This window comes from Leptopilina heterotoma, unplaced genomic scaffold (assembly GCF_015476425.1).
Source record: "Leptopilina heterotoma isolate Lh14 unplaced genomic scaffold, ASM1547642v1 Lhet_81, whole genome shotgun sequence".
Classification (NCBI taxonomy): domain Eukaryota; kingdom Metazoa; phylum Arthropoda; class Insecta; order Hymenoptera; family Figitidae; genus Leptopilina; species Leptopilina heterotoma.
The window spans coordinates 520293-547644 of NW_025111185.1; the positions used below are offsets into that span (position 1 = coordinate 520293).

The 27352-nt window shown below is 22.8% G+C and overlaps 1 protein-coding gene across 1 annotated transcript in view; it reads right to left on the minus strand.

Moving 5' to 3' along the window:
• LOC122511369 (pleckstrin homology-like domain family B member 1) overlaps positions 1-27352 on the minus strand; it is a 97332-nt gene that overhangs the window by 13837 nt on the left and 56143 nt on the right. Inside the window, exons 3-10 of the mRNA XM_043626558.1 lie at positions 15243-15416; positions 13883-14984; positions 10343-10797; positions 7718-8187; positions 4884-5257; positions 4388-4538; positions 2828-3050; positions 2146-2302 (exon numbers count right to left, since the gene is read on the minus strand). Coding sequence (XP_043482493.1) covers positions 2146-2302; positions 2828-3050; positions 4388-4538; positions 4884-5257; positions 7718-8187; positions 10343-10797; positions 13883-14984; positions 15243-15416 — 3106 coding nt within the window. The remainder of the gene's footprint in view (positions 1-2145; positions 2303-2827; positions 3051-4387; positions 4539-4883; positions 5258-7717; positions 8188-10342; positions 10798-13882; positions 14985-15242; positions 15417-27352) is intronic.

Below are 27352 nucleotides of genomic sequence, written 5' to 3' on the forward strand. Positions count from 1 at the left end.
GTATCAATAAGTTGTTAATCATATCACTTCACTATGCTTATGTATGTAACGTAAATTTAATTTAACGTTAATAAAATATTTTTTTTGAGAATTTATGAATAATTTTATTCATAATTTTAATTATGAGGAAAGTTGCTTTGAAAGAAATGTAAGGAAGTCTTGAATATTTCCGTCATCGCGTCACGGTTCTTACTGAGTGCAATTGCTGGCTCGATCTCTATATACATATGTACAAAGATCGGACCTCATGAATTTAATGACATGCTTTGTATATTGCCCATTACCACTGTCGTGCACGTAACTTTATCATACACTGTTAAATAAAGTCTGCAACATATTATAGCACATCCTTTATAGATTAAAAAAAATCTCAAGTGTGCAATGTTTGAGGATCATAGAGCATATTTTGACATTATTAATGTTTCTAATAATTGTGTTAATTTTCATTGTTTCTAATCTGTCGCAAATGATAATGAATGATGAATCAGTCCCTCGTTTGTTTTAAACTATAAGTGAAACAGTGTTTTCATTTAATTTATGTTTCGTTCTGTTCGAAGTGTTAGATTATTCATTTATTTTCTACTTCTAATAGCGAGTTTGTTTTATTTTTTTCAAAAAAGTAACAAAGTTTGAAAACAATTCTTTTTCAATTAAGAGTCATTGGAACGAGAATTTTTACCAAATTACTGAGTATAATTAGATACTGATTAGTTAAAAATCATATGACCAATCGGAGATGGAAAAAACGCTTCTTAAGATATCGTATCTACTGATAACAATTCACTTAAATTTAATAGAGTTTTCTCTTATTGTATCATTATTGAATACAACAACATTTAGAGAAAGTGAAGTAATCGTTAAAGAATTTTATTATTATTTTTGATGAAATCTATTTGAAACGTAATAAATATTTTGAGCATTACAAAGAGAAATGCAAATTTCGCACACTTGGAAAGGGGGAATTCCACTGTTATGAAAAAGGCGTGATAGTGTCGTTAAAGCAATATACTCTCTCCTTATATGTATTCGGAGTTGCAAATAATTCTCCGCAACTGTGTGATAATCACAAATCAGTAATTTCATAAAATGGGCGTAAAAGTAAATGAATAAAAATAAATAGAGAGAAATAAATTAAAAATAAATAAATAATAAACAGAAATAAACAAGTAAACAAAAAATAGTGTATTTTTAATAAATTACATTATTTTTTTTATTTACTTGAAGTATAAGAAAAGAACATTTTCACTTTGAAATTGAAATCCGATATGTGTGTGCAAGATTCGAAAATGAGATTTTCGTCGTCACGAATTTAAAAATAACTTATTTTCGGAGGAAAAAAAAATTTTTTTTCTTTATAAAATAAAATATCGAAAACGGACAATTTGAAGAGACACTTTTAGATTCATTTCAACGCACTGAGATAACAATGTTCTCTTGCGGCACCTTTATAACTTAAATTACGTGGGTAGCTATGACAATTCCTCTATCGCTTTCAACAGTAGATAACCACTTCAACGTCGATCGTATACAACTACCTTTTTCAGCAGCAGAAAAGGAGTCCGTTATTTTCAGTAAAACGTGCACTGAATATGTTCTCTCAAGATGATTATTATTCTGACATTAAATTCTATTCCCCTGTGGGTTTTTGGGAACAATAATTTTATTGCTTATCGAGTTTTCTACTGTGTAGATTTTTTTTTCTATTATTGATGAAGAATTATATCTTTTGTTATGATATGTGAAGAAAATAGGATTTGTGGTTGAAATTTTAGAAATGCCTTTTTTTTAGTTTAGTTTTTCTGCAGATATCATATTGAGACAAAAGACGAATCAAAAGTGTTGCGAAGTCTTTTGTCTCAATTTGATATCTGCAGAAAAACTGTGTATAAAAAAATACCGTTTTTAGTTAGAATGGATAAAAATGCCTTTTTTGGTTAAAATAAATAAATACCTTTTGGTTAAAAGAAATGAATACCTTCTGGTTAAAAGAAATGAATTCCTTTTAGTTAAAATAAATAAATAGCTTTTAGTTAAAATAAATAAATACCCAAATTAGAGTAATATAGATATGAAGGGAAGAATAAATGGACTTTAGTCATTTTGAAACCGATAATAGACGGAAAATTTGAATTTAAATTTTCTTACCTTTCGGTAGGACCGTAACTGGATTCCTCTCCGGATTCCACACTATTGAATGAAGTGCAATTCATCTTTCTTTCTTCCCATTGTGAACGCACTTCATCCTGAACTCTTCTTTTCAATTCCTCTACCCTTCGTCGTTCCTCCGAAATCACTTGGCTTCCTAATAATGACAAAAAAGCGACATTATTAGCGAATCCTTAAAAAAAAGTCGCAAAAGACATTCATTTTATTTTTTCTATATTCATTTTTAAACACGGGTAAAATTTATGTTTGAATCAAATATTCTACATTGTATTAAGATGATGAAAAAAATCAATCACTCCGAGTCAGGATTTTTTTTTTAATCCTGACTCGGAGTGATCGATTTTTTTCATCATCTTAATATTTTATCGACCGAGTGATAGCATCATTATTATATATATATTCTACATTGTATTTGATTTAGTTTAATAAATTTTTCGTGTAAAGAAATAATTTTATTGTTTTTAAAGTAAATTTTTTATTGAACGAAACAATTATTTGGTTAACTATGTAGAACAAAATATATTTATTTGATTGATTCAACTAAAATTTGTCTTTGTGATTAATTAGTAATTTCTGAATTGGTAATTAATTATTTAGTTAAAAAAATAGTTAGTTAATTAATTTAATGTAAAAAGTGGAGAGATGTTAAAAAATATAGAACCTTGTTTTGCTAGATGAAGTTGGCGGTTCCTCTCTATTTCTTTTAACGACTCTATTGTTTTTCTTCCCAAACTTCCCTGATTGTTGACTATTGGAGAATCCGTAGTGACTCTTGATATTCTATCAAAGTCTTCTCTACTCGGCGATCGTTTTTCATCACATTCTGGCGCATTTCTTGCTAAACTTTCCAGTTCGTCTTCAATGGCTCGTAATCGATTTCGACCCTGATTGAATAATTCAAAAAGAAGTAAATTAAAAAATTGTAATTTTCTAGATTAACGTTTGAAAAACAGAATTCAAAATTTAAATTAAAGAAAAATTCTATTTAAATTAAAGAAAAATACCATTTAAAGTCAAAACAAAGGGAAAATAATTCAAATTAAAATTTCAATAGTTTGGAAATAATGTAAATTGGAATATTTGGAAAAAAGTACAACATGTAACAGTAATTACAGTAAAATAAAATAATAAAATAAAAATAATGAAATAGTGAAAATAATATGAAATTAATAAATTTTTAAAATAGTAAAAGCAAAAAAAAATGATTAATTCTTTGACATATTTTGATTTCTTATTTTAATCAAGACGGATTTTTTATGCAGTCTAATGTACTGTAATTTAAAGAGACCTCATCAGACATGACCAAGGAATTACATTATGAATAATTAAATGCATATTTTAACTGAAAGGAAGCTTTTAAAAAATGCATTAATATGAGCTGAATTTAACTTAAAAGCAGTAGCTGACTGCAACTTTATTGTGTTAAATTATTTTAAAACGAATGCATTTATCACATCAACTTTTGTTGTGTTAAAAATTAGTCATTGTGCTTGGAATTTTTATTTACTTAAAATTGTAAATTGAAATTGTAAAATTAAACTTAAAATAATTGTATTCTATAAACTTAAATTTTGTTTTTATTATCTAAGATTTAAATTTTTTATAACAGATTTAATTTTTTAATTTTTAAAATTTGTTTCTTAAAAATTTGCTTTTGGTTTTAAAATATGCAATATTTTGTTTGCGTTGGTATAGTTCACAACATTCGTAATCAAAGGTTAATGAAAAAAATATTTTTTTTTGACGGAAAACAATAAAATTTTTATATTTTTGCAAATTTTTCTTTTTAAAATAATCGATACGACAAATTTGAAAAAAAAATTATAAAAATTTGCTTGGAAAAACATTTTTTCTCCTAATTTGTTGATCATAAATGTTGTGAACTGCACGTGGGAGAAGTTCACAACGTTTATGATTCAACAATTCAAAGCAAGAAATATTTTTTACTCGTAAAACAATATTTTTTCAACACAAATTTTTATTTTTTGAATTGTTGGTGAAAAATTATTATTACAAAAATTTTGTAGCAAAAAAGAATAGAAAAATGTTTTTTCTAGTAAATCGTTGATTATAAACGTTGTGAACTTGTCAAGGTTTGAACTTCATCAATATTTTTGATTGGCAATTTGGAATTCTGTATAAGTAGTAAAAAGTAATCGAAGATTATTTACAAAATTGGTAATTTAAAGTAGAAAATAATTATTTATCAACATGTACATACTTCCTCCAGTCTTCTCAGGTGTCCCAATTTTTGTCTCTCTAAATTTTTTGTATCTTTGGTCGCTGAGTTTTTAATTTCAGACTTTTGCGATTCCAAATGTGTAAGTTGAACTTTTCTACTTTCTATCCTCGTTGAAAGTTCACTGAGATACCTAAAACAATGATATATTTCTCGCATGAAACTTTATAGCCTATTGCGGAAGCTTATGGTTCGATCTTTATTATATTAAAACTTTATAGACGCTTTCACAAATTATTTCGAAAGATTTCTTCTCAATTTTTAAAGAAATTAATCAATTTGCCTCTTTTTGATTCTAACTTTGATTTCATTGTAATTTTAATGTCACAATTAATGTATTGTTTGGTAAATTAAAAACAACATTTTTTTGCAAACATTGCGATTATAATATTTTTTCAAAGATAGTTTTAGAAAAATAAACGAATTCGTTTATTTTTCTAAAACTATCTTTGAAAAAATTCTTTGCTTGTATTTTTACCTTTGCAATTCTTCCCTCGTAGCCAATTTACTTGCTTCTTCTTCCAAATGATGGAACTCTAAATCCTCAAAAGCTTTTCTCTCGGTCTCAAAAATATCCTGCTGAGTGCTTAATTTGTCAGTAAGCTCTTCTCGAATCTCGTCATTTATGCAATTTGAAAGTTCATCTTCAAATTCATTGCAAAGATGTTGCGCATTTTGAACTCGTTGTCTTGCTTCCGCCTGTAAATTCGCTTGAGAGGAACTATCCTGCGCCATTTCTCTTTCCAATTCATTTATACGCATCTGAATTTTTATTTTTTCACTTTCATCCTGAGTTACCTTCAAAGACTCCGATTCGTATTCAGCTGATAAAAGAGCTTTTTCCAGTTCGAGCTTAAATAAAAAATTTATGTATGAATTTTTGAAAACTTGAATTACATCTAATTAGTTAGGATCATAATATTTTTTAATGCTAATTTGCTCTTAATTATAATTTAAAGTGCAGAATAAGTTAAAAAAATTTTTTATTTTTTGTAGATAAATTTCTCTATTAATTCAGAATTATTTTATTCGTTCTTGAAGTTTTGAACGAATGAACGAAGATTTTGTTAAATGAACGAATTTTGCTAATTTATTTAGTTAGTCGGGGTGGCCACATGTCAGTAAAGTCAGTAAAATCAGGGAAATGTCAGGAAAACAAAATTTTTGTCAGTAAAATCAGGGAAATGACAAGAAAAAAAAAATTTTCCAGGGAAATTAAAGAAATTGAGACTTTTGTCGACTTATTTTCAAAAATTGTGAATTTCCGTTTTTTTTCAAATATTGCAACACAATACATTTTTTAGTATAAATTGCAACTTATATCGATTTTTAAAGAGCAAAAAATAACTGTAAACAAATCTTTCAAAAATTATTTTTGAATCACTTTTTTAAGATATTATAATTAAACTTTTCAAATAAAAATAAAAATAATAAAAATCTTTTTGAATAATTGAAATTTTCTAAAATTTAATTAAAAATAAGTAATTTTTTTCAAGTATTTTATTAGTATAATTTTGGAAAATCAACTTTTGAAGAATTTTAATTGTAAATTTGGAAAATAATTAAATTATCAAAAATGTTAATGAAAAATCTTCAAAATGTAAAATTTATAAAAATTAGCTTCTAATTTTTTTAAAATTCAATATTTTCAATATTTCCAATTACATATTTCCGAAAATTCAAATAGATACGGATAAAAAATAATATTTTATCATTATTTTTAATATTTTAGAGAAAAAATTAATGTTAAAAATTTTTAATTAAAATTCATGAAAAAATTAATTAGTTTCTTTAAATTATACAAAAATTCTTTAAAGAAATTCAATTATTTTCAAAAAATTACATGAAAATATTTTTAAAAACTAATTCTTAGAATTGTTTTATCAAAATTTTTTGATTCAATTATTTATCTTCGAACAAAGTGAATAAAAATTTATAAAAATTTAATTTTTAAGACTTATTAAAAAATTATAAATATTTATAATTAAAATTCTTTCAAAATTTGATTATTTTTATTTATATTTTTTAAAAATTCAATTATTTTTAAAAGATTTTACCAAATTTTAATTGTTTGGAAATTTTTCAATTGTATATTATTAAAAAACTATTATCTTCAAAAATTATTTAAAAATATTTTTAAAGAAATTAATTGTAAGAATTTCTTTATTTAAAATTTTTTAAAATATTTTACCTTAATAACTTAAGAACAAAACACGGACAGTTACAATTATTATAAAAAAATTGAGTAATTTTTAGAAATTATTAAAATTCATAGATTTTACTCATTATCCGTCAACTTTCATATTTTTCTGTAAGAAGAATTTTGGCAGGGAAAATAATTTTAATGTCGGTAAATTGGCAGGGAAATTGATAAACTTAAAATTGTAACCACCATTCTAGTATTTTATATTTAAAAAAAATTATTGTTTTTATTAAAGAAATTAATTCTTAACTGGGTAAATAGTTTTAATTTACATTATTTTCGATTTTAGTCAGTAAATTTTTTTAAATATTCAAACAGAAACTTTTGTTCAGAACTTTGGGAAAATACTTTTTTTTCAATTTCAATAAAAAATATTGGTTTTCATTTAAAAAAAATTAATTTTCAACTAAATAAGTATTTAATTTAGATTATAAAAAAATTATTTAGGTTGTTTGAAAGTTCAAAACTTTGGGAAAATACTTTTTTTAATCTTAGTAAAATTTCATATTTAAAAAATTAATCTTTAACTATAAATGAGTATTTAGTTTACATTATTTGTCAAGTAAAGTAAATTTTGGAAAATATTTTTAAAAAATTTGTCGTTTATTTGAATGTTCAAAACTTTAGGAAAATTAATTCCAGCTTATTTTGTTATTAAAACCAGAACGACAAAAAAAAAATTGTAATGTAATATTTTGTTAGATTGTGAGATTTGTGGGAGTTAAATACAATGAGGATGTAAACTGAGAGTGGAACAATGTTATATATAGCAAAGGCACGAACTTTGCGTAATTGCAAAAAAGAAAAATAAATATTAGTTTGCCAAACAATGCGAGAAAGGCGCTGATAAGACTCGTGACACGCCCGGTGTATTAATTTCAGACTCTACTGATAATTTATTATAATTCCTGTAGTTTTAATGTTTTTGGGTCATTTCCATTAAATCAAATTAATTAATTAATAAAAATTGTTATTTAATTTTTAAAATTAATTAATAACAATTTTTATTTAATTTATTCAATTAATTTACTTTTTGTGATTCAGCTCGAGGGTTAATTTTTTTTTTACAGTAAAAGCAAAAATACACTGAACTATGAATAAATTCGCACCTCTCTATTGATTTCCTCCTCTTGATTTTCTATGTCAGCTATACTTCTTTTGAAGACCTCCATATTCCCGAGGATATGGCGCTTCTCATTTTCCAGAAAGTCCATATACTTTTTTCGATCCTCCTCCTCGTGTACCTTATTTTCTTTATCAGACTTGGTTTCATTCGATTTGGCATTATCCTTTTCCAAGTTGATCCTCTTGGGTATGTTTTGAACTGTGTCATTACACTTTGGCAACATTTTTAGCTGTTCAATTGCATCCAAGAGATCGTCATCGGAAACTAACAATTTGTTATCGATAATCTCACAGGAATTATTGGACTTTATACTTTTTCTCCTCGGCAAAGTATTGGACATTATTTGAATGTTGTTTCGTGGCATTACAACATTCTCGTAAATACTGAGATTTCCATTTAGTGGGGCAAAATTTTCGTAATTTTGACTGTCCAATTTTCTTCCGTTTACTTTACCTGGAAATAAAATTTTTCATTATTTTACTATTAATTATTAAATATGTTATTCATTAAAAATTATTATTAACTAGCAACAACTTTTTCCTTACTTTTTAAAAATAAAATTAGCAACTTTAAAAATGATAGAATTAAAAAAATTTTAATTCTAATTTTTGTTGAAAACACTACAAAAATTGAATTTTGCAGAAATTATAAATAATTGCAGAAATTCAATTATTTTAGAAAGTAATAAAACTCAATTGTGTTCAATATTTAGAAAAGAATTCTCGTCAAAATCCCAATTATCTTTAATAATAACAAAATTCTTCCCAACAGTTAAATTATTTTCAAAAGTGTCAATAAAATTCTTGTTCTAATTTCAATTATTTTGAAAAAATCGTCTCATTTTAATGATTTTCAATATCTACTATTTTAATAAAATTTCTTAAAAAGAATTCAACTATTTAAAACAAATTTTGATAAAATTCTATGAAAACATTTAATTATTTTTATAAATAATAAAAATTTCAAAAGAATTCAATTATTTACAAATTTTTTATAAATTTCTTTGCAATAATTCAAATATTTTCATAAATAATAAAAATTTTTTTTAAGGAATTCAATTATTTTCATAAAAAATAATTAAAAATATAAGTTGTTTTATTTAATAAAGGTTTGAATTTGAAATTTTTAAATATTTCAATTTCTGTGGAAAAATAATAATAATTAAATATTTTATTTAAAAAAAGAAGTTTTTTGATGTTTTCGAATAATTTTACAATGAAAGAAATTCGTAAATAAATGTAAGAGAACATTCTTTTGAGTAAAATTTTTTCCTTTGCGATCGAAAGTAAATTTTACTAAATTTTACAAAAATTTACTTCGGAAAAAGTCCAATTTACCCTGGAGATAATAAAAATTGACAGAAATGTGCAAAAATTACTGTAAAATTTAAGGTTTTTTGCCCAGAAAAAAAATATATATTTGACTCAAAGTCTACTAAATTATTTATTCGTTTCTAATAAATTTTATTTGTTCCAGATAAAAATGTTATTTGTACTAAATAAAATTTAAAAACAAATAAAAAATAAATTATTTATTATTATTTATTTTTATTAAACTGAAATTGTTGTTTCAAATATAATTTATTTGATTTAAATGAAAATTATTTGATTCAAGTAAATATTTATTTGACAATAAACAAGTAATCGGCTATTTAAATCAAACAATTTTTTTTTAGTTTTGTTTTATACTAAAAATATTTTTAACCAATAATATTCTAAGTTTGATTTAAAGTTAAACAAAATATTTTTGTTTCAAATGAATTTTTTCTCTTTGAATCAAATATTTGTTTATTTTTTTAAATAATAAAATATAAGTATTTTCCTTAAATTCGAAATATTAAAAAAAAATTTTCTCTAAAATTTAGAACTAAATGAACGAAAATTTTCCCTACTTAAATATTTTTGAAAATTTCTATACAAAAGAGAAATAACTCAAATTAAATATTTGGCAAGTTATTTTATTTTTTATTAATATTTTTTTAAATTGTCAAGTTTTTTTTAATATACAAAATAATTTTTTAATAAAAAAATACAAATTAAAAGAAGTAAAAAATAATTTTCCTGAAGGTTTGAACTTTCAATTGAACAAGTACTTTTTATTTATTTAAATACTTTCAAAAATTAATAGATTAAAATTAAACATTTTTAGAGAGAAATTAATTTTCAAAATTAACAAATAGAATTTTTCTAACGAAACTCAGAATTATTTTTAAATCTAAAAGAAATCTTTCATTTGGACGTTGAAATTATTAGGGACATAAAAAAATTGTTTTTCAAAAATTACTAATAAAAATAAAATAAATATTTACATAGAGGACTTAATTTTTTAAAGTAAAAAATAGAATTTTTCTAACAAAAATTTAGATTTAAAATATAAATACAGTTTTTCTAAGGATTTATCAAATCGAAACAAAAAACGAAGGAAAAATGTTGCTTCGCAACGTTTTGATTCGTTTTTTGTCTCTAATTTTATAACCTTAGAAAAACTGTGGAAAAAACCATTGTTCATTTGAACTTTCGAATCCTTAGGGACATAAAAAATTTTGTTTATTATTAAACATTCGAATCTTAAGCAACATAAAATTTTCCATATAAATTTTAATATTTACCATATATAGATGGAGATTCACTTTTCGATCTTTCGTGAAAAATTTGTGCTTCCTTCGAATGAATACCGTTTTCGATTTTAATATTTTCGTAACTTGGACTCTCAAAATGAGAAGACGGCGTAAAATAATTGGATTGTTCGTTGTTGTAGATATTAGGCCATTTCGCAGTCTGATTATTGTTTGGCGTAGTTGGTTGAGAATCTCTGACAGTAAATTTATTCTCGTTTTCATTGTGAACAATATTTGAGGTATTTTGAGTGTTATTTGACGTCTCTCCATTTTGAAAGGTTATCTTTGAATTTTGAACATTTATGTTCTCATAGGCCGTTGATTTGTTTTCCTTTGATGACTCAAATGCAAAGTGTGGCTGAATTTTTGAAGTGCTCTTTGGACTCCCGAATGGTGAATTGTGACCGGATCTTTTGTCCCTCGTTAAAGAGCCATTTGTCATTATTCTGAAAATTAAAAATCGTTGGTCTAGACATTTCTTGTGAGAGTAAAAATTTTAATGAAAAGTACAAATACAATTCTTGCTCTTATAAGGAAGGAATGGATAAAAATTGTCATAAGAAATGGAAGAATTTTTTTAAATTTGATAAATAAAAAAAAAAGAAAATTAAAATTTTGTTTGTTTCTAAAAAATTATGCGTGTCGAGTCTTATTCTTTTTGGTTTCGGAAAAAAGTTCTTTTCGACGACTTAATGCTTTGAAGATTAAAAAATATTAAAAAATAATTAAATCAAATTGATTGTTGTTAAAAATATTTCTTTTATAATTTTGAATCTGAAATAATTGAATTTTTATAAAGAAATTTATCCAAATTTTCCAAATAATTAAATTACTTGGGAAAAATTTAATTAAAATCTTTAAAAATAAGTTATTCTTACGAGAAATTCGACTTATATAATATTAAAAATATTAAAATTTTTATACAGAGTTTTATCAAAATTTTTGAAAATAATTCAATTTCTACGAAGAATATAATAATTAACATTCTTTAAATAATTAAATTCTTTCGAGAAATTTTATTACAGTTTTTTAAAATAATTCAATTCTTTCGAGAAATATTATTAATTATTAGAATAATTGAAATCTTGGTAAGGATTTTATTAAAATTCTATAAATAATAAGGGAATTCTTATAAATAAAGAATTTTACCAAAATTTTTCAAAATAATTCAATTTCTGCTAAGAATTTTATTATTTATAGGCAAAGAATTAAATTTTTCAAAGTAATAAATTAAATTTTTATGTTATACAAAATTTTCTTAAAATTTTTGAAAATAATAAAATTTTTCAGAAGAATTTTATTAAAATTCTTTAAAGTAATTAAATTCCTATGAAGAATTTTATTAATTATGAAAATAATTCAATTTTCATAAATACTTTTATCAAAATTTGTCATTATAGTTAGTAATTGAATTTCTGCGAAGAATTTTATAAATTATGAACATAATTGAGATCTTGCTAAGAAATTAATTAGAATTTTCGAAAATAATTGAATTTTTCCGAGGAATTTAATTATAATTGTATTGGAAATATTTAAATTCTGATGAAGAATTTAATCAAAATTTTTCAAAATAGTATTTTTGTGAAGAATTTTGTCAAATTTTTAAAAATACTTGAATTCTTTCAAGAAGTTTTATTACAATTTTTTAAAAATAATTTAGTTCTATCGAGAAATGTTATTTGACTATGAAAATAATTGAAATCTTTGTAGGAATTTTATGAACATTCTATTAATAATAACTGAATTCTTACAAAGAATTTTACCAATATTTTTCAAAATAATTGAATTTCTGCTAAGAATTTTATTATTTAGTCAAAGAATTAAATTTTTGAAAGTAATTAATTAAATTTTTATCTTATAAAAAATTTTCTTGAAGTTTTTGAAAATAATAAAATTTTTGCGAAAAATTTTATTAAAATTCTTTAAAGTAATTAAATTCCTGTGAAGAATTTGATTAATTGTGAAAAAAATTCCATTCACATAATTTTTTATTATTATTACATAATTATTTAAATTTTTTATAGTAATTGAATTTTTGCAAAGAATATTATAAATTATAAAAATAATTGAGATCTTGCTAAGAAATTAATTAAAATTATCGAAAATAATTGAATTTTTTCGAGGAATTTAATTAACATTGTATTGGAAATATTTAAATTCCGATAATGAATTTATTTAAAATTTTTCTGATTAATTAAATTTTTGCGAAGAAATTTGTCAATTTTCCAAAAATACTTGAAATCTTTTGAGGAATTTTATTAAAATTGTATTGAAAACAATTGAATTCCTAAATATATTTAATTATATATTAAATTGATATATTTAATTGAATAATATTATTAAAGTTCTTAAAAACAATAAATAATTAAAATGAATTAGTAAATAGTTAATAATTGAAATCAATTAAAATAATAAAAATTATATTCAAAAATAAAATAATAGAAAAAATAATTTAACAATAAATAAAATAAAAATTAATATTATCTTACCAAAAATTATTAATTAAAATAGACGAGGAATTAAATTTTATGCCCTGACGATAGAGTAGTCTGGAGTTTGCAATACGTTTTTACTTAATTTGACAAATTATTTTTATTTTATTTTATTGTGAATTATTGTATTGAGAACCGTTATTTATTATCTATGTGTTATTTATTTATTAATTTTTATTATTTTTTATTTATTATTAATTTTTATTAATTTTTCATAATTGTATTATTATTTTTCATTAATTTTCATAAATTAAATTTTATATATAGTGATGCTTTATTATTTTTTAATTTGTTACTATTTTCCATTCTTATATTGTTGATTATTAATTTTAAAAAAATATTTTTTTAATTTTCAATTTCTTTAATTTTTCAATTATTTTTATTTTTTAAATTTATTTTATGAATATTAAGTTTCTTTATAATTTTCTGACTCCAGACTCTACTCCATCGTCAGGGCATAAAATTTAAGTCTTCATCTATTTTAATTATTAATTTTTGATAAGATAATTATTAATTAATTTTTATTTTATTTATTGTTAAATTATTTTTTATTATTTTAATTTTGTATATAATTTTTATTATTATTTTAATTTTGTATATACTTTTTGGATAAACTCCTTGAAGAGGAAATTATTTAGATTTCGAAACGTTGGAGTAAATAAATATTTTATTCATTGTCCAAATGTTTTCGTTTTATTTGCCTTAATTTATAAAGGATCTCAGATGGTAAATATTTTTTAACTAATAATTAAATTATAATTAAAATTCATAAACCAATTTAAAAAAAAATTAAGATTAATTTTTTTGTACTGGCCTTAGAGTTATTGTTATAAAAATTGAATTTGAAGAAAAAATAAATAAATTTCATTTGAAAGTTCAGAACTTTAGGATCATTATTTATATTGAATATTTAAGAGAGAACTGTCAGTTGAGAGTAGATAAATGTATTTATAAAAGAAAAAGTAAATTATCAGGAAAAATATAATTTTTGTTATGTGTATGAGAATTTGAACTTTAAAGATTGTAGAATCTAAATTACCTGTTAGGTTGTCTGGGTTTATCAATAGTGGTCTGTCTCTCGTATTCTGCACACATTGCCAGAATCTCCTCCAGTCTAAGTTTCTCTTGCTTCTCCATCTCTTGTTCTCTCAATCTCTCTTCCTGAGCTTGCTTCCGTCTATTTTCAGCCTCTCTTCTCTTGTTCTCTGCATCAACCTGCCTCTCCCTAAGTTCCTCTAAAGAACATCCGCTTCCTGTACTTGGCGTGGGACTCTTCACACGTCCAAAATTTTTTTTACACTCATATCTTGGATTTCGATTAAATGCCGGACTCATTGGTTGAACTTTTTTCGAATTGAAGGCAAATTCTTGTAAATATTTATTACAATCACGATTATAGAGATTTGGATTTGAACCGAATTTTTCAACTTGAACATATTCGGTGGTTGTTTTGGCGACAATGAGACTTTGACTCATGTCAAATTCGTTACTCAGTCTCTCGAGATCGCCACTTCCTTGACAAATCAAACTTCTTGTCATGAGATCTTGATTTTCGTTGTTGTTGTAATTGAGATTTGCTTTGTAGGCATTTAAATAGCTTTCGGCGGCGGATATTATTTGTATGTGATTGTGATTTGGTGAGGGTATTTGATAGTTTTGATTGGGTGTGTTTGAACGACTGGTGTGAATAATTTCCAGTTTCTTACAATCGGAGGGTGTGTTTGAACGACTTCGGTCGAAATTCGTGAGATTCTGCAGGGGACTTATTGTGTGCTTCGATAGGGAAGCCAGACTCGAGGATCGTGAATGGCCGAGAATTTGATCGGCCGGTACGTTTGTCGTGAGGCCACCGGCTGGAAACACTTTTGGCGAGACACAGTTTCCATTTTGTCTGGCTAACATTTCGAATTTGGTTAATTTACTCAGGAAACCAATTTCCTCGTCCGAGCATGAATTCCGTGGTGATTTACGCGGAGGAACTGGCGGCTTACGTTCCAAATGACTCTCCAAAGTTTCGGAGAGTGAGAACGAAATCGGCGCCATTGATATTCTTGAATTTGGCAGAACGGATCTTAATTGTTTCGCTTCGGCTGGATGATTAAACCTCATGTAATTTGATCTTCCTATTGAAAGCATACAACCTGAAAAATCAATATTTTATCAAGCAAACTTTAGAGTATATTTTAATTAGGGTTTGATAGCAAAGTAATTATATTCCTTTGGGGGGGAAACTGTGGTTTGCTAAAACAGTACATTCACTCTCTCTCATTCTCTGTTCGTAGAAGGGTTTAATTATCAAAGTGAGAAATAGTGTTTGGAAGCTAAATTTAATTTCATATTGAAGGAAAAATGATTAAAGGGAGGAGTGTTTTTTTTTTTATTTTTTTTTATTATTATACCTTGGCTGAGTCGAACAGGAGAAGTAACTGGAATTCCATCGATGGATGTGTTCCCATTTATGGGATGAAGTGTGACAACGCCGTTATTGTTTTCGATCATGCAATGAATAGGTTCGACTCCGGTACCGGTGAGTGCTATATCAGCATCTCGATTGCATCCAATAATAATTCTGCCTGCAAAATATGAATTTAAAATTTTTTATAAATTGCGAACAGGAAAAAAATTTGATATACTGAAAAAAATGGGATATAAATAACTGATTACTTGTCTTTTATCAAATATTTACTTCATTTTTATTTCAAATAATTTTTATCTATGTCAAATAAATTGTATTTGAATCAATAATTTTAGTATTTGAAGCAAATGCTTCTAATACTATTATCACACAGACTTTCTGCGGATATCAAATTGAGACAAAAAACGAATCAAAAGTGTTGCAAAGCAATAATTTTAATTCGTTTTTTGTCTCAATTTGATATCCGCAAAAAAACTTGTGATAAATTCACAATGTTTATAATACAACGATTGAAAGAAAACAATATTGTTTGTCGGCAAATTTTTATTTATTTATTTTTTTTTTTGAATTATTGATGAAGAAATATTACAAAAATTTTGTAGACAAAAATTTGAATGGAAATAAAATTGTTTCTATTAATCGTTTATTATAAACGTTCTGAACTTTACCAAAATCAAATGTTAATGTTAATATGTTAATTATTTTAATTTTGTCAATGTTAATTTTGTCGCCCACTTTTCATGTTCCAGAAATTTTTAGAAACATGAAAAATGAATTCATTTCTAATGAACGAAATTTATTTATTTCTTTTATAAATTAAAATTTCTTTTATTAAAAAATAATTACTTACTACACGGAGAGAAAATTATATTAAATTTTGTAAAAGTATTTCACAATTTGGGGAAAAAATGCGACAAAGAGAAATTTTGATATAAAAAATACTAAACTTTAAAAAAACTTATGTGAAATTTAGTATAATTATATCAAGTAATAAGAATTTTAGTTAAATTTAAATATAACTTTAATAAATTTCATATTATTTCTTTCAGTTTAGTATTTTCTTTATCAAAATTTCGGTTTGCTGCACTTTTTCCCCAAATTGTAAAATAGTTTTACAAAATTGAATAAATATTTTCTCTCCATGTAAAAAATAATCACTTATTAAAAAATAATTTGTCGTTTCAAAGTTTTAATTTTTAATTCATGCTTTTCATTTGTAAATGTTTTATAATAATTAATTTTGAAAATATCAGAATAAAAGTTAATCCAATTTTATTATGTCGAATTTTAAATAAAGAAAAACAAATTTAATTTTAAATTCGTTCTAGTCGAAAGATAAAGAACTTAATTTCCATCGAATTTAAACAATTTAAAATTGCATTTAAATAAAAATTATATTTTTGTTACCAAGAAACGATTTAGATAACGTAACCTAAAATTTAACAAATATTTTTCAATGACAAAAAGTTGTAATTTTTATTCAAATGCAACTTTAAATTGTTTAAAAAACCAGAAATTAAATATTTTATTCTTCCACTAAACCTGATTTAAAATTCAATTTCTATTTTATTTTTATTTTAAAATTATTAAAAGAGACATTGGAAAATTTTTTGCTTTGACTGTTCATCAAAAAAATTTTTTGAAAAACTAATATTGAGATCCAACATTCACATTCTGTTAAGTTGCTCTGAAAAAAAATTTATTAGATTCAAATAACTGATTACTTGACTATTATCAATTAAATATTTACTTGAATTAAATCATTTTTATTTGAGTCAAATAATATTTTTGCTTTAAATACTGATATTATAGGTTCAAAATACCATTTGATTGACTCAAATAAAAATTATTTTATTCAAGTAAATATTTAATTGATAATAGTCAAGTAATCGGGTATTTAAATCAAATTTTGTTTTCAGTGTAAGTTAAATTATAAGTTAAGTTGTTTAAAAATTCCTTGATACAAATAAATATTTATTTCATAAAGTAATCGTTTATTTAATTCAAATTTTTTTAAATTAAATGCATTTCTATAAAATTGTATAAAAATATATTATATTTTTCATATATATTATTTTCATGTATGCATTTATATACTGCTTCAGAAAGCAAAATTTAAAAATAGTTTTTCTTGGAATAAAAAATTTGATTAATGCAATGGAATTTTGATAAGCAGAAAAATTCACTGAATAGTATTTTTTGCAATTGAGAATAATAATAATAACAATTTTGCAAAAAAAAAACGAAGGCACGTGTGTGCGCTTTGTGCTGCTGAAATGCTTACTCGACAAGATCGAGTTACCTCGTCTTTTTCTTCGTTAATTTAACTCGCGATTTTACAGCCTCCAGGTTGTAAATATCGGTCACAATCTACACTCTTATTATACATTATTATTATTATTTTTTTTTAATTCAACAAAGAACTTTTGCTTGTAAATTACATTATTATTATTATTATTATTATCATGTTAAATTCTTCATCATGCTTCAAAAATATTAAAAGCTGCTTGGGATACTTTCTATTTCGTGAGTCGTAAAGAAGATTATTGATTAAATAAGTGTTTATTTTATAAGACAGATTGAATTTGTTCAAAAAAACTAACTAAAATTTTATAAAATAAATAAAATTTTAGAAAAACTAACTAAAATTCTATTTTGCTTCAATATTTGATTTTTATTTGAATTCGGATTGATAAATTGATATTGTAGCTAATAGCGAAGTAGCTAATAATAAAGGAGTCGTATATTGCATATTTTATTATTTATTATCAATTTTGAAATATTGTTTTTATAAACACTTATTTTAAATGGCTAAGGTGAATTTATTAGGTAATAGATTTGAGGTGAAAAAAAAAATTTTTTGGTGTTGTCATAGTGAATGGTCTAAAAGACTCTCGAATCAATAACATTCATCACGTGGGTGAAGTCGCTTACCTCTGATCTAACTAGTAATTATGTGAATCGGTATTGGAGTAATCGAATATGTAGAATAGCTCTCGACGTTTACTACACTGGCGGGTAAGAAATTCACCGAGTATTCTCTTGAGAGAGAGAGACCGGGTTTATTTTTGGCGCGGTTGTGCCTCGAACAATTTTCAGTCTTTTTGGAAAAGTGTCTGCAGCCGCGCCATATCCAAAATATTAGTAGAGAGCAGAGAGAACTGGGCAATTGGCTATTATTTTATCCAATTTTATTGTAGAAAATCGAACTATATATTAACTATTTTATAATTTATTAGTGAAAGTTTTGAATAGGTTTTCTCTCTGTATTTAAATTCTCTTTTTAGTGTCGAATAAATATTTTATATTATGATAGTAAAATAAATATATAATAATATTCTCAAAGTTGCCACGCTTTTGCTCTTTTAAAAGTCCCTGATTTTTCTAGGTTTTACAGGTTAAAAAACTGAATTTTTCCAGGTTTTTAAAAACAAAAATTATTCGAAAACATGAATAACTTCATTTTTAAATAAATATTTAATCAATTTTTTTTTATAAAAATTAAGATTTTCTAAAATTTGAAATTCAATAACATATAAGAATATTTGTTATAAAACATAAAGATATCGATCACTCCGAGTCTATTTTATATTATAAGAATATTGTAACTGTAAATTCTTCAAAATTATTTTCATCGTTTCAATTTAATTATTATTTTCTAGAATTTTTAACTAAAATTCTTCTTTAAATCAAATATTTTTAAAAATTTTGGAAAAAGTTCTTTCAAAATTTTCAAATCTATTTTTTTAAAATTCAATTTTACGAAATATAACGAAATTTCGATTATTCAGAAATTCTTCAGTTAAATATATATTAGAAAATACAAAATTCAAATTATTTCAAGAAAAAAATTCAATTAGACTTTTTCAAAAAAAATTAATGCTACAGAATTGTCTGTTAAAAGTATAAAAAACTTAAATTTTCAAAAATTTTTATTTGAAACCTTTTCAAAATTCAATTTCTAAATATTCACGCTATAATGCTTTTAATATTCAATTATTATATAAAATTTAAACTAAAATTCATTTTTAAATCAATTTTTGTTAGAAAATTCTACGAGAATTTAGTTATTTAAATACAAAAATAAATAATTTATTGAATAATTGAAAGTTTCTTAAAATTTAATTCTCATAAAGAATATTATCAACAAAATGTTAAAAAATTCAATTTTTTCGTCGAATGTTAATAAAATTTTTTAAATTATTACATTTTTGGAAGAATTTGATTGAAATTGTATTACAAATAAAATAATTGAAATTTTGCGATGAGTTTTATTATTTATGAAAATAAGTGAATTACTGATAAGAAATTTATATAAAGTTTGTAAATATTTGAATTTCTGTGAAATTTTTATTATTAATGAAAATAATTAAATGTTTCTGTAGAATTTTATTGAAAATTTTTTAAATAGTTAAATTCTTTTTAAAAATTTAATTAAAATAAATAAATAAAAGTAATGAATTTAGTTAAATTTTTTAAAATATTTGAAAGTTTTGCAAAGAATTTTCAGAAAATTTGTAAGAACAATTTATTCCATTTTCCAAGGAATTCGTTTAAAATAGATTAGAAATAATTGAATTTCTAGAAAGAATTTTATTATTTATATAAAAGTAATTGAAATCATGTTAAGAATTTTATTAAAATTTTGAAAAATAAATGAATTTCTGAGAAGAATTTTTTTATTTATGAAAATAATTGAATTCCTGAGAAGAATTTTATTATTTATAAAAATAATTGAATTATTGCGAAGAAATTTATAAAAAAAATTGTAAATAATTGAATTCCTGTTTTTATTATTTTTGAAAATAATTAAATTCTTGCGTAGAATTTTATCAAAATTTTTTAAAAATAATTAAATAATTTGGAGGATTTTTAGTAAAATAGTACCTAGATTCCAGATATTAAAAATAATTGAATTGCGAGGAAATTTTTAGAAAATAATTGAAATTTTGACAAGAATTTTATTAAAATTTTGTAAATAATTGAATTTTATAGATGATTTTTATTTATTATTATTTTTTATTTATAAAGATAATTGAAATTTTTACGAGAATTTTGAAAAAAATTCTAACATAATTGAATTTCTGAATTTCAAATTATTTTGTTTACAATTTAATTTTACGAAATTTCGATTATTCTGATATTCTTCAATTAAATATATCAGAAATTAAAAACTTCAAATAATTAAAAAAAATTCCATTAAATTTTTTGAGAAAAAATTAATTTTACAGAATTCTTAATTAAAAGTATGAAAAGTTTAAATTTTCAAAGATATATTTTAATAAAATTTTTAAGAATAATTACATTTTTCGATGAATTCCATTAAAATTGTATTAAAATTATCATTTATGAAAATAATTGAATTCCTGTAAAACAGATTATTTATGAAAATAATTTTTGAAAATAATTTGTAAATAATTGAATTCCAGATGTGAAATTTTTTTATTATTTATGAAAATAAAGAAATGTTTGTGTAGAATTTTCTTAAAATTTATGTTAACTAATTGAATTTTTTAAAGAATTTTTGTTAAAGTAGTAGATAATATTAAAAATCATTGAATTGAGAAAAGTTTTTGAAAATAATTAAAATTTTGCCAAGAATTTTATGAAAATTTTTGAAAATAGTTTAATTTTTGAAAAGAATTTTAATACTTTTGAAAATAATTGAATTTCTGCAATCATTTGTAATAATTGCTTCAAAGTTCAATTATTTTTTATTGTTTTTAACTAAAATTCTTTTAGAAATCCATTATTTTTCATAAAAAATAAAATTGAAATTTTACAAGATTTAAAATTAAAATCTTTTGAAGTTCATCTGTTTACGAAAACTGTAAACACAATTCTTTTAAAATTGAATTAATTTTTAAATTTTTAAATTTTTAAGTGAAATTAGATTTCAAGAATAATCACAATAACTTTAGAAAACAACAATTTTCCAGGATTTCGATCAAAATTCCCTGACTTTTCCAGATTTTTTCAAGGTTTATAAAATTCCCTGACATTCCCAGGTTTTCCAGGTTACCAGGTTGCGTGGCAACCCTAGTTCTGTATTAGTTGGATTATTTTTTGTTTAATGTTAGTTTTTTTTTTATTTTTTTAAGTTCTTCAAGTTTTCCTTGAAGAAATGTTTCTAAAATTCTGAACGTGCATAAATGAACGAAATTTATTTATTTCTTCTTTAAATTAAATTTTTATTACAATAATTTTGCGTCACTATAAAAAGAATTAATTTCAGTGTTTCTAAATGTAAAATTTTAGTTTTTGTTTTTATTACCATCAGTAATTTATAAAAATATTCGTAATAAAAAATATTTCGTTTATTTGAACGTTCAATACTTAAGGAACATTTGAAGAACTTAATTAACATGGTTTATTAAAGTTAATAAATGACAAGTACGATCCAGTTTAGACATTTCTTTAATAAGATATATTAATAGGAGTATAATAGGCATATAATAAGGGATAATCATATGCTCTTTATTAAGGTATCTTCTATTGAGATGTCTTGATACATTCTAAGTAAAATGCTTACTCATTTTTTATCTTCACTTTCTGGCCTAAACTAAAATGCATATGTGCACTCTAAGCATATTTTTCTTTGTGGTTATTTTCCATAATGGAACATTTACTGCTGGAAGGCAGCTGCTCTCCAACAAAATACATATATTATATATTGTATATATACTTTCTGTAAGCAACAAGTTTGTTGTAATGCATAAAATTATCTTTACAGTAAGCGGGTGGTCTTAACTCCTTTAAGTGTTATTAACGTTGAATGAACACTTCCTGTATATCTGAGACTGTGATATTCATTTGGAATAAAAAAAAAGGAATGCTGTCTTTTGTTTCATTTTTGCTAAATCTGCGTCTTCTTTTCTTTGAATATAACAGCATTTTCAATTCTCCGCTTTGAAATTATTTAATTTAGTTGCTCTTTTATAAGAGAAGAGAATGTTCTTTTGTAAAAATTTTGCGGATATTTCTTTACTTGAAAACCACATAAAATAACAGGAGGATAATAATATTTTTTGCGCGGGGATAATCGAAGGAAATGTCGAATGTATTATAAAGAATTCAATTTTTCATTCTTATAAGTTGCATATCATGTCAGTCATATATGGAGAAAGTTATCTCCGTTATTTCTCTAGAGACGAATATAAATAACGAGCGGTTTGTGCCGAGCAGATGCTTAAAGGCAAGAATGGCCGTTTTGTTGCAAGCTTTAAGTTTATGTATAATCGACATTTTAATTTGTTAATCTTTTACTAATTAATGCTGGAAAAATTACTAGAACATTGTATAATAAAAAGTACACTAGAAAATATACTGAAAAATATACTAGAAACTATACTAAAAATTTACCAGATAATTTGCTATCAATAGTTTATAGATCAAAATTCAGGGAAAAGTCAGGAAAAGTAGAAGTGGGCAGAAAAATCAGAAAAACGTCAGGGATTTTTATTAAAAGTAGTGTAAAAAAATTAATTTTTAGAATTCTTAAGAAAATTCTGAATTTTGTTGTCTTCTTTGTTTGCCTCCTAAACAATGAAATTAACACGAATTCTAATGCAAAACCTTCAATTTGTTTTATTTCTGACAATAATCTCTTGTTAAATAACTTAATTATTCTTGAAGAACTATCATAAAATAATTATTCATAAATTATTTAATGACTAATTTAACTTCAATATTTCAAAAATTATTTAATCTTATAAGAGTTGAATTTACATGAACTTCACAAGGTTTCAATTAAAAATTTCATAAAATTTTAATTTTGAAAAAAATGAATTAGGAATTTGAAAAAACTTCGTTTCTTGGAAAATGTTAATAATTCAAATTCTCTTGAAATTAATTAACTTTTTTAATATATATTCTTTACAAAATTCAATTATTTTCATCATAAGAATTCAATTATTTTCAGAAGTAATAAAATTCTTCGCAAAAATTCAAATATTTTAAGAAAAAATTATGTTCTCTAAAAATAAATTATTTTCATAAATTTAAATATAATTCTTGGTAAAATTTCAATTATTTTCAAGAATTTTCCTCATAATTCAATGATTTTTGATATCTACAATAATTTTAATAAAATTTTTCCAAAAGAATTCAATTATTTAAAAAAAATTTTAATAAAATTTTCCGCAAATATTTAATTATTTAGATACATAATAAAAATTTCAAAAGAATTCAATTATTTACAATTTTTTTTATAAATTTCTTTGCAAAAATTCAATCATTTTCATAAATAATAAAATTTTTTACAGGGATTCAATTATTTTCATAAATAACAAAAGTCTTCCCAGAAATTCAATTATTTTAAATACAATTTTAATTGAATTCCTCGAAAAATGTAATTATTCTTAAAAATTTTATTAAAATTCGTCAAAAGACTTCAATTATTTAAAATTTAGTAAAATTAACTCCTTCCACCTTTAATATTTAAAAATTTTTTGATAAAATTCTTTATGAGAATAAACTTTAAGAAACATTCAATTATTCAATAAATTATTTATTTTTGCATTTATATAATTGTATTTTCGTAGAATTTTCTAATAAAAATTGATTTCAATATTAATTTTAGATAATAATTGAATATTAAAATTATTATAGTGTGAATATTTAGAAATTGAATTTTGAAAAGGTTTCAAGTAAAAATCTTCGAAAATTTGAGTTTTTTTATACTTTTAACAGACAATTCTGTAGCATTAATTTTTTTGAAAAAGTCTAATTAAATTTTTTTTTGAAATAATTTGAATTTTGTATTTTCTAATATATATTTAATTGAAGAATTTCTGAATAATCGAAATTTTGAATAAAATTAAATTGTAAACAAATGGATTTGAAAATTCTTAAAGTCTTTTATCAAAAATTATTAAAAATAATTGATTTAAAGAAGAATTTTAGTTAGAAATTCTAAAAATAATAATTGAATTGAAATAACAAAAATAGTTTTGAGGAAGTAACAGTAACAATATTCTTATAATATAAAACAATGATTCAGTCATCTTTAATAATTATTACAAAACGTGAATTATAAAACATTATGAGTTATCGAATTTCAAAAGGTTTGAATTTGAAATTTTTAGAAGTTTTAATTCCTATAGAAAAATAATAATGATTAAATATTTATTTAAAAAAGAAGTCATTGATGTTTTCGAATAATTTTGTAATTAGAAAAATTCGTAAATATAAATGTAAGAGATAATTTTTTTGAGTATCGAATAATTTTTATAGTGAATCAGTATATTCTTTAGTGTCAGAGAAAAAGTAAAAATTTCGTCTAGAAATCAGGAAAAAACAAAATTAAATGTTTGTGGCAATCCTGAAATTATTGTTATTAAAAAAATTATGTTCTGCTTTTAGTTGTTTTTGCATTTAGTTAGTCTATTGTGTTGCTGTTTGTTTGTTGTTCCTTTGTTTACTTAGAAAAATTGACGGGAATAAAAATGTAAGGAAGGTTAAAAAATTGCACTTGGGACCTTTTTACTCGCCATACTATTAAAACGATAGACGACAATTTCAAAGAGATAAATAAAATTAAATAAAATTTTTATGAAGATAGAAGGTGAGAATATGTAGTATAAATTTTAATGGGCTTCTAGTGAAGCCGCACGTGAAACAAAACACGTTATAAAAGGCATTTACTGAATGAAAATACATCACATGTGAATCGGTTCACATAAAATAATTTATTATTGTACATGGTGTATATATTTGTGGGAACGCTGTAAAAGTTGCTGATGGTTGTTGACTGTATTTAAGTGTGTGCTTAAGGGACACCATACTTCGGGTTATTGTCCTCTATTCTCTGATCGCAATAAATTTTACTTCATCTACGCCCACGCATTAAGCTCTTGTGGCGAATATGCAATATTTGCATGTGTGGAAAAGCATTCTCCTTTCAAATGGACCACTTGCTCTTAAAGAATCTTCTTTTTACCGTTCTTTCTTTTTTGTATTATATACGATTTCAAGTTTCTTGCGCACTCTCTTGAAATAACTGATTGGATGTCATAAATTGCAGTAGTGGCCTTTATTAAAATCATTTATCAAAAGTTATATCTTGATTATATTAGAAACGTAAAATCCGGGTGATGTTAAACTTTTCTTCTTCAATTTGGATTTTCGAAATTAAATTCATTGCTATTAAGTACTAGCGTTTTATCCTGTACTGGTGAATTTAATAATACTTATTAATAATTATAATGGAATCCAATATTTTTAATATCAATTTTTTATTTTTTATTTTGTATTTTTAATTCTGAATTTTCAATTTCGAATTTCAAGTTTCAAGTTTCAAATTTTTAATTTAATTAATTACGAAATCTATTTGTCATTTTAACTCGCGATTTCTATTACAAAACGTATTGCGGCAAATGGCGCGAGAGTATTTTTAAAGGCAAATCCACTTAAATGCAGTCTAAGCTATTCGGGGAACGATTATTTCAGGACAAGGTATGTTCAGGTCGCGTGGTCACTAATAAGTCCAAAATTTGATTGAAAAAGGACAAAAAGTTCAAAAATTGTTTAATATAATTTGATGAATTTTACAGAAGTTACAAATGTTTGAAGAAAAATTGAATTATTTTCAAGAGTAATAAAATTCTTCGCAAATCAAAACTTTTTAAAAATTCTCGTCAAAGTTTCAATTATCTTGATAAATAATAGAATTCTTCTCTGAAATTGAATTATTTTCCAAAATTCCCATCAAATTGTTTGCAAAATTTCAATTATTTTCAAAAATTTTCCTCAATTCAATGGTTTTCAATATCTAGTATTTTAATAGAATTTTCCAAAAGAATTCAATTATTTAAATAAAATTTTATTAACATTCTACACAAACATTCAATTTATTTTCATAAATAATAAAAATTTTTACAGGAATTCAATTATTTAGAAATTCTTTTTATAAATTTCTTCGCAATAATTCAATTATTTTCATAATTAATAAAATTTTTACAGAGATTGAATTATTTTCGTAAATAATAAAATGCTTTTAGAAATTCAATTATTTTTACTAATAGCTCATCGCAGAATTTCAATTATTATTTAATACAATTTTAATCGAATTCCTCGAAAAATGTAATTATTCTTAAAAATTTTATTAAAATGCGTCTGAAGAATTTAATTATTTCAAAATTTGTTCATACAATTTTGTATGAGAATTTAATTTTAACAAATATTAAATTAATAAATTATTTGCTTTTGAATATAAATAATTGAATTCTCGTAGAATTTACTAATAAAAATTGTTTTAAAAATGTATTTCAGTTAAAATTTTAGATTATAATTAAATATTAAAGGCATTTTAGCGTGGATTTTTTTAGAAATAATTGAATTTTGAAAAGATTGCAAATTAAAATCATTAAAATTATGATGAATTATTATTTAAAAAAACAATTCTGTAGAATTAAATCTTTTGAAAAAGTTTAATTGAATTTTTTAAAAATTATTTCAATTTTTTTTTCTAATATATATTTAATTGAAGAATTTCCGAATAATTAAAATTTTGTAATATTGAACTGTAAGCAAATAAATTTGAATATTCTCAAAGAATTTTTAAAAATGATTTAAAATAATGGATTTATAGAAGAATTTTAGTTAAAAACACTAAAAAAAATTAAATTTTTGAGTAGTTAAAAATTATTGCAGAAATTCAATTATTTTCAAGAGTAATAAAATTCTTCTTAAGGATTCAATTATTTTTACTAATAATAAAACTCATCGCAGATTTTCAATTATTTTTCATACAATTTTAATTGAATTCCTTGAAAAAAGTAATTATTTTCATGCAAGTTTTAATAAAATTCTTTATAATAGGGGAGAGTCTCCAGTTGTGAGACACCTCCAGTTGTGAGACAGTCAATTTTTTTTAACATGCAATATTAAAAAGCCGATTGGTTTATATAAAAACATTTCTTTTTATATGAGCTAACTTTTTCGTGTACGCTGAAGCGGATATATAAACTGTTTTTGATAAATACCAACACTGTGTGTGATAATCGACTAAAAAGCGTTTTTTCAATAAATGCAAAGTAATTTTTTTCCAAGTTAATTAATTGGAAAAGGTAAATGTAATGCATTTTCTTTTAG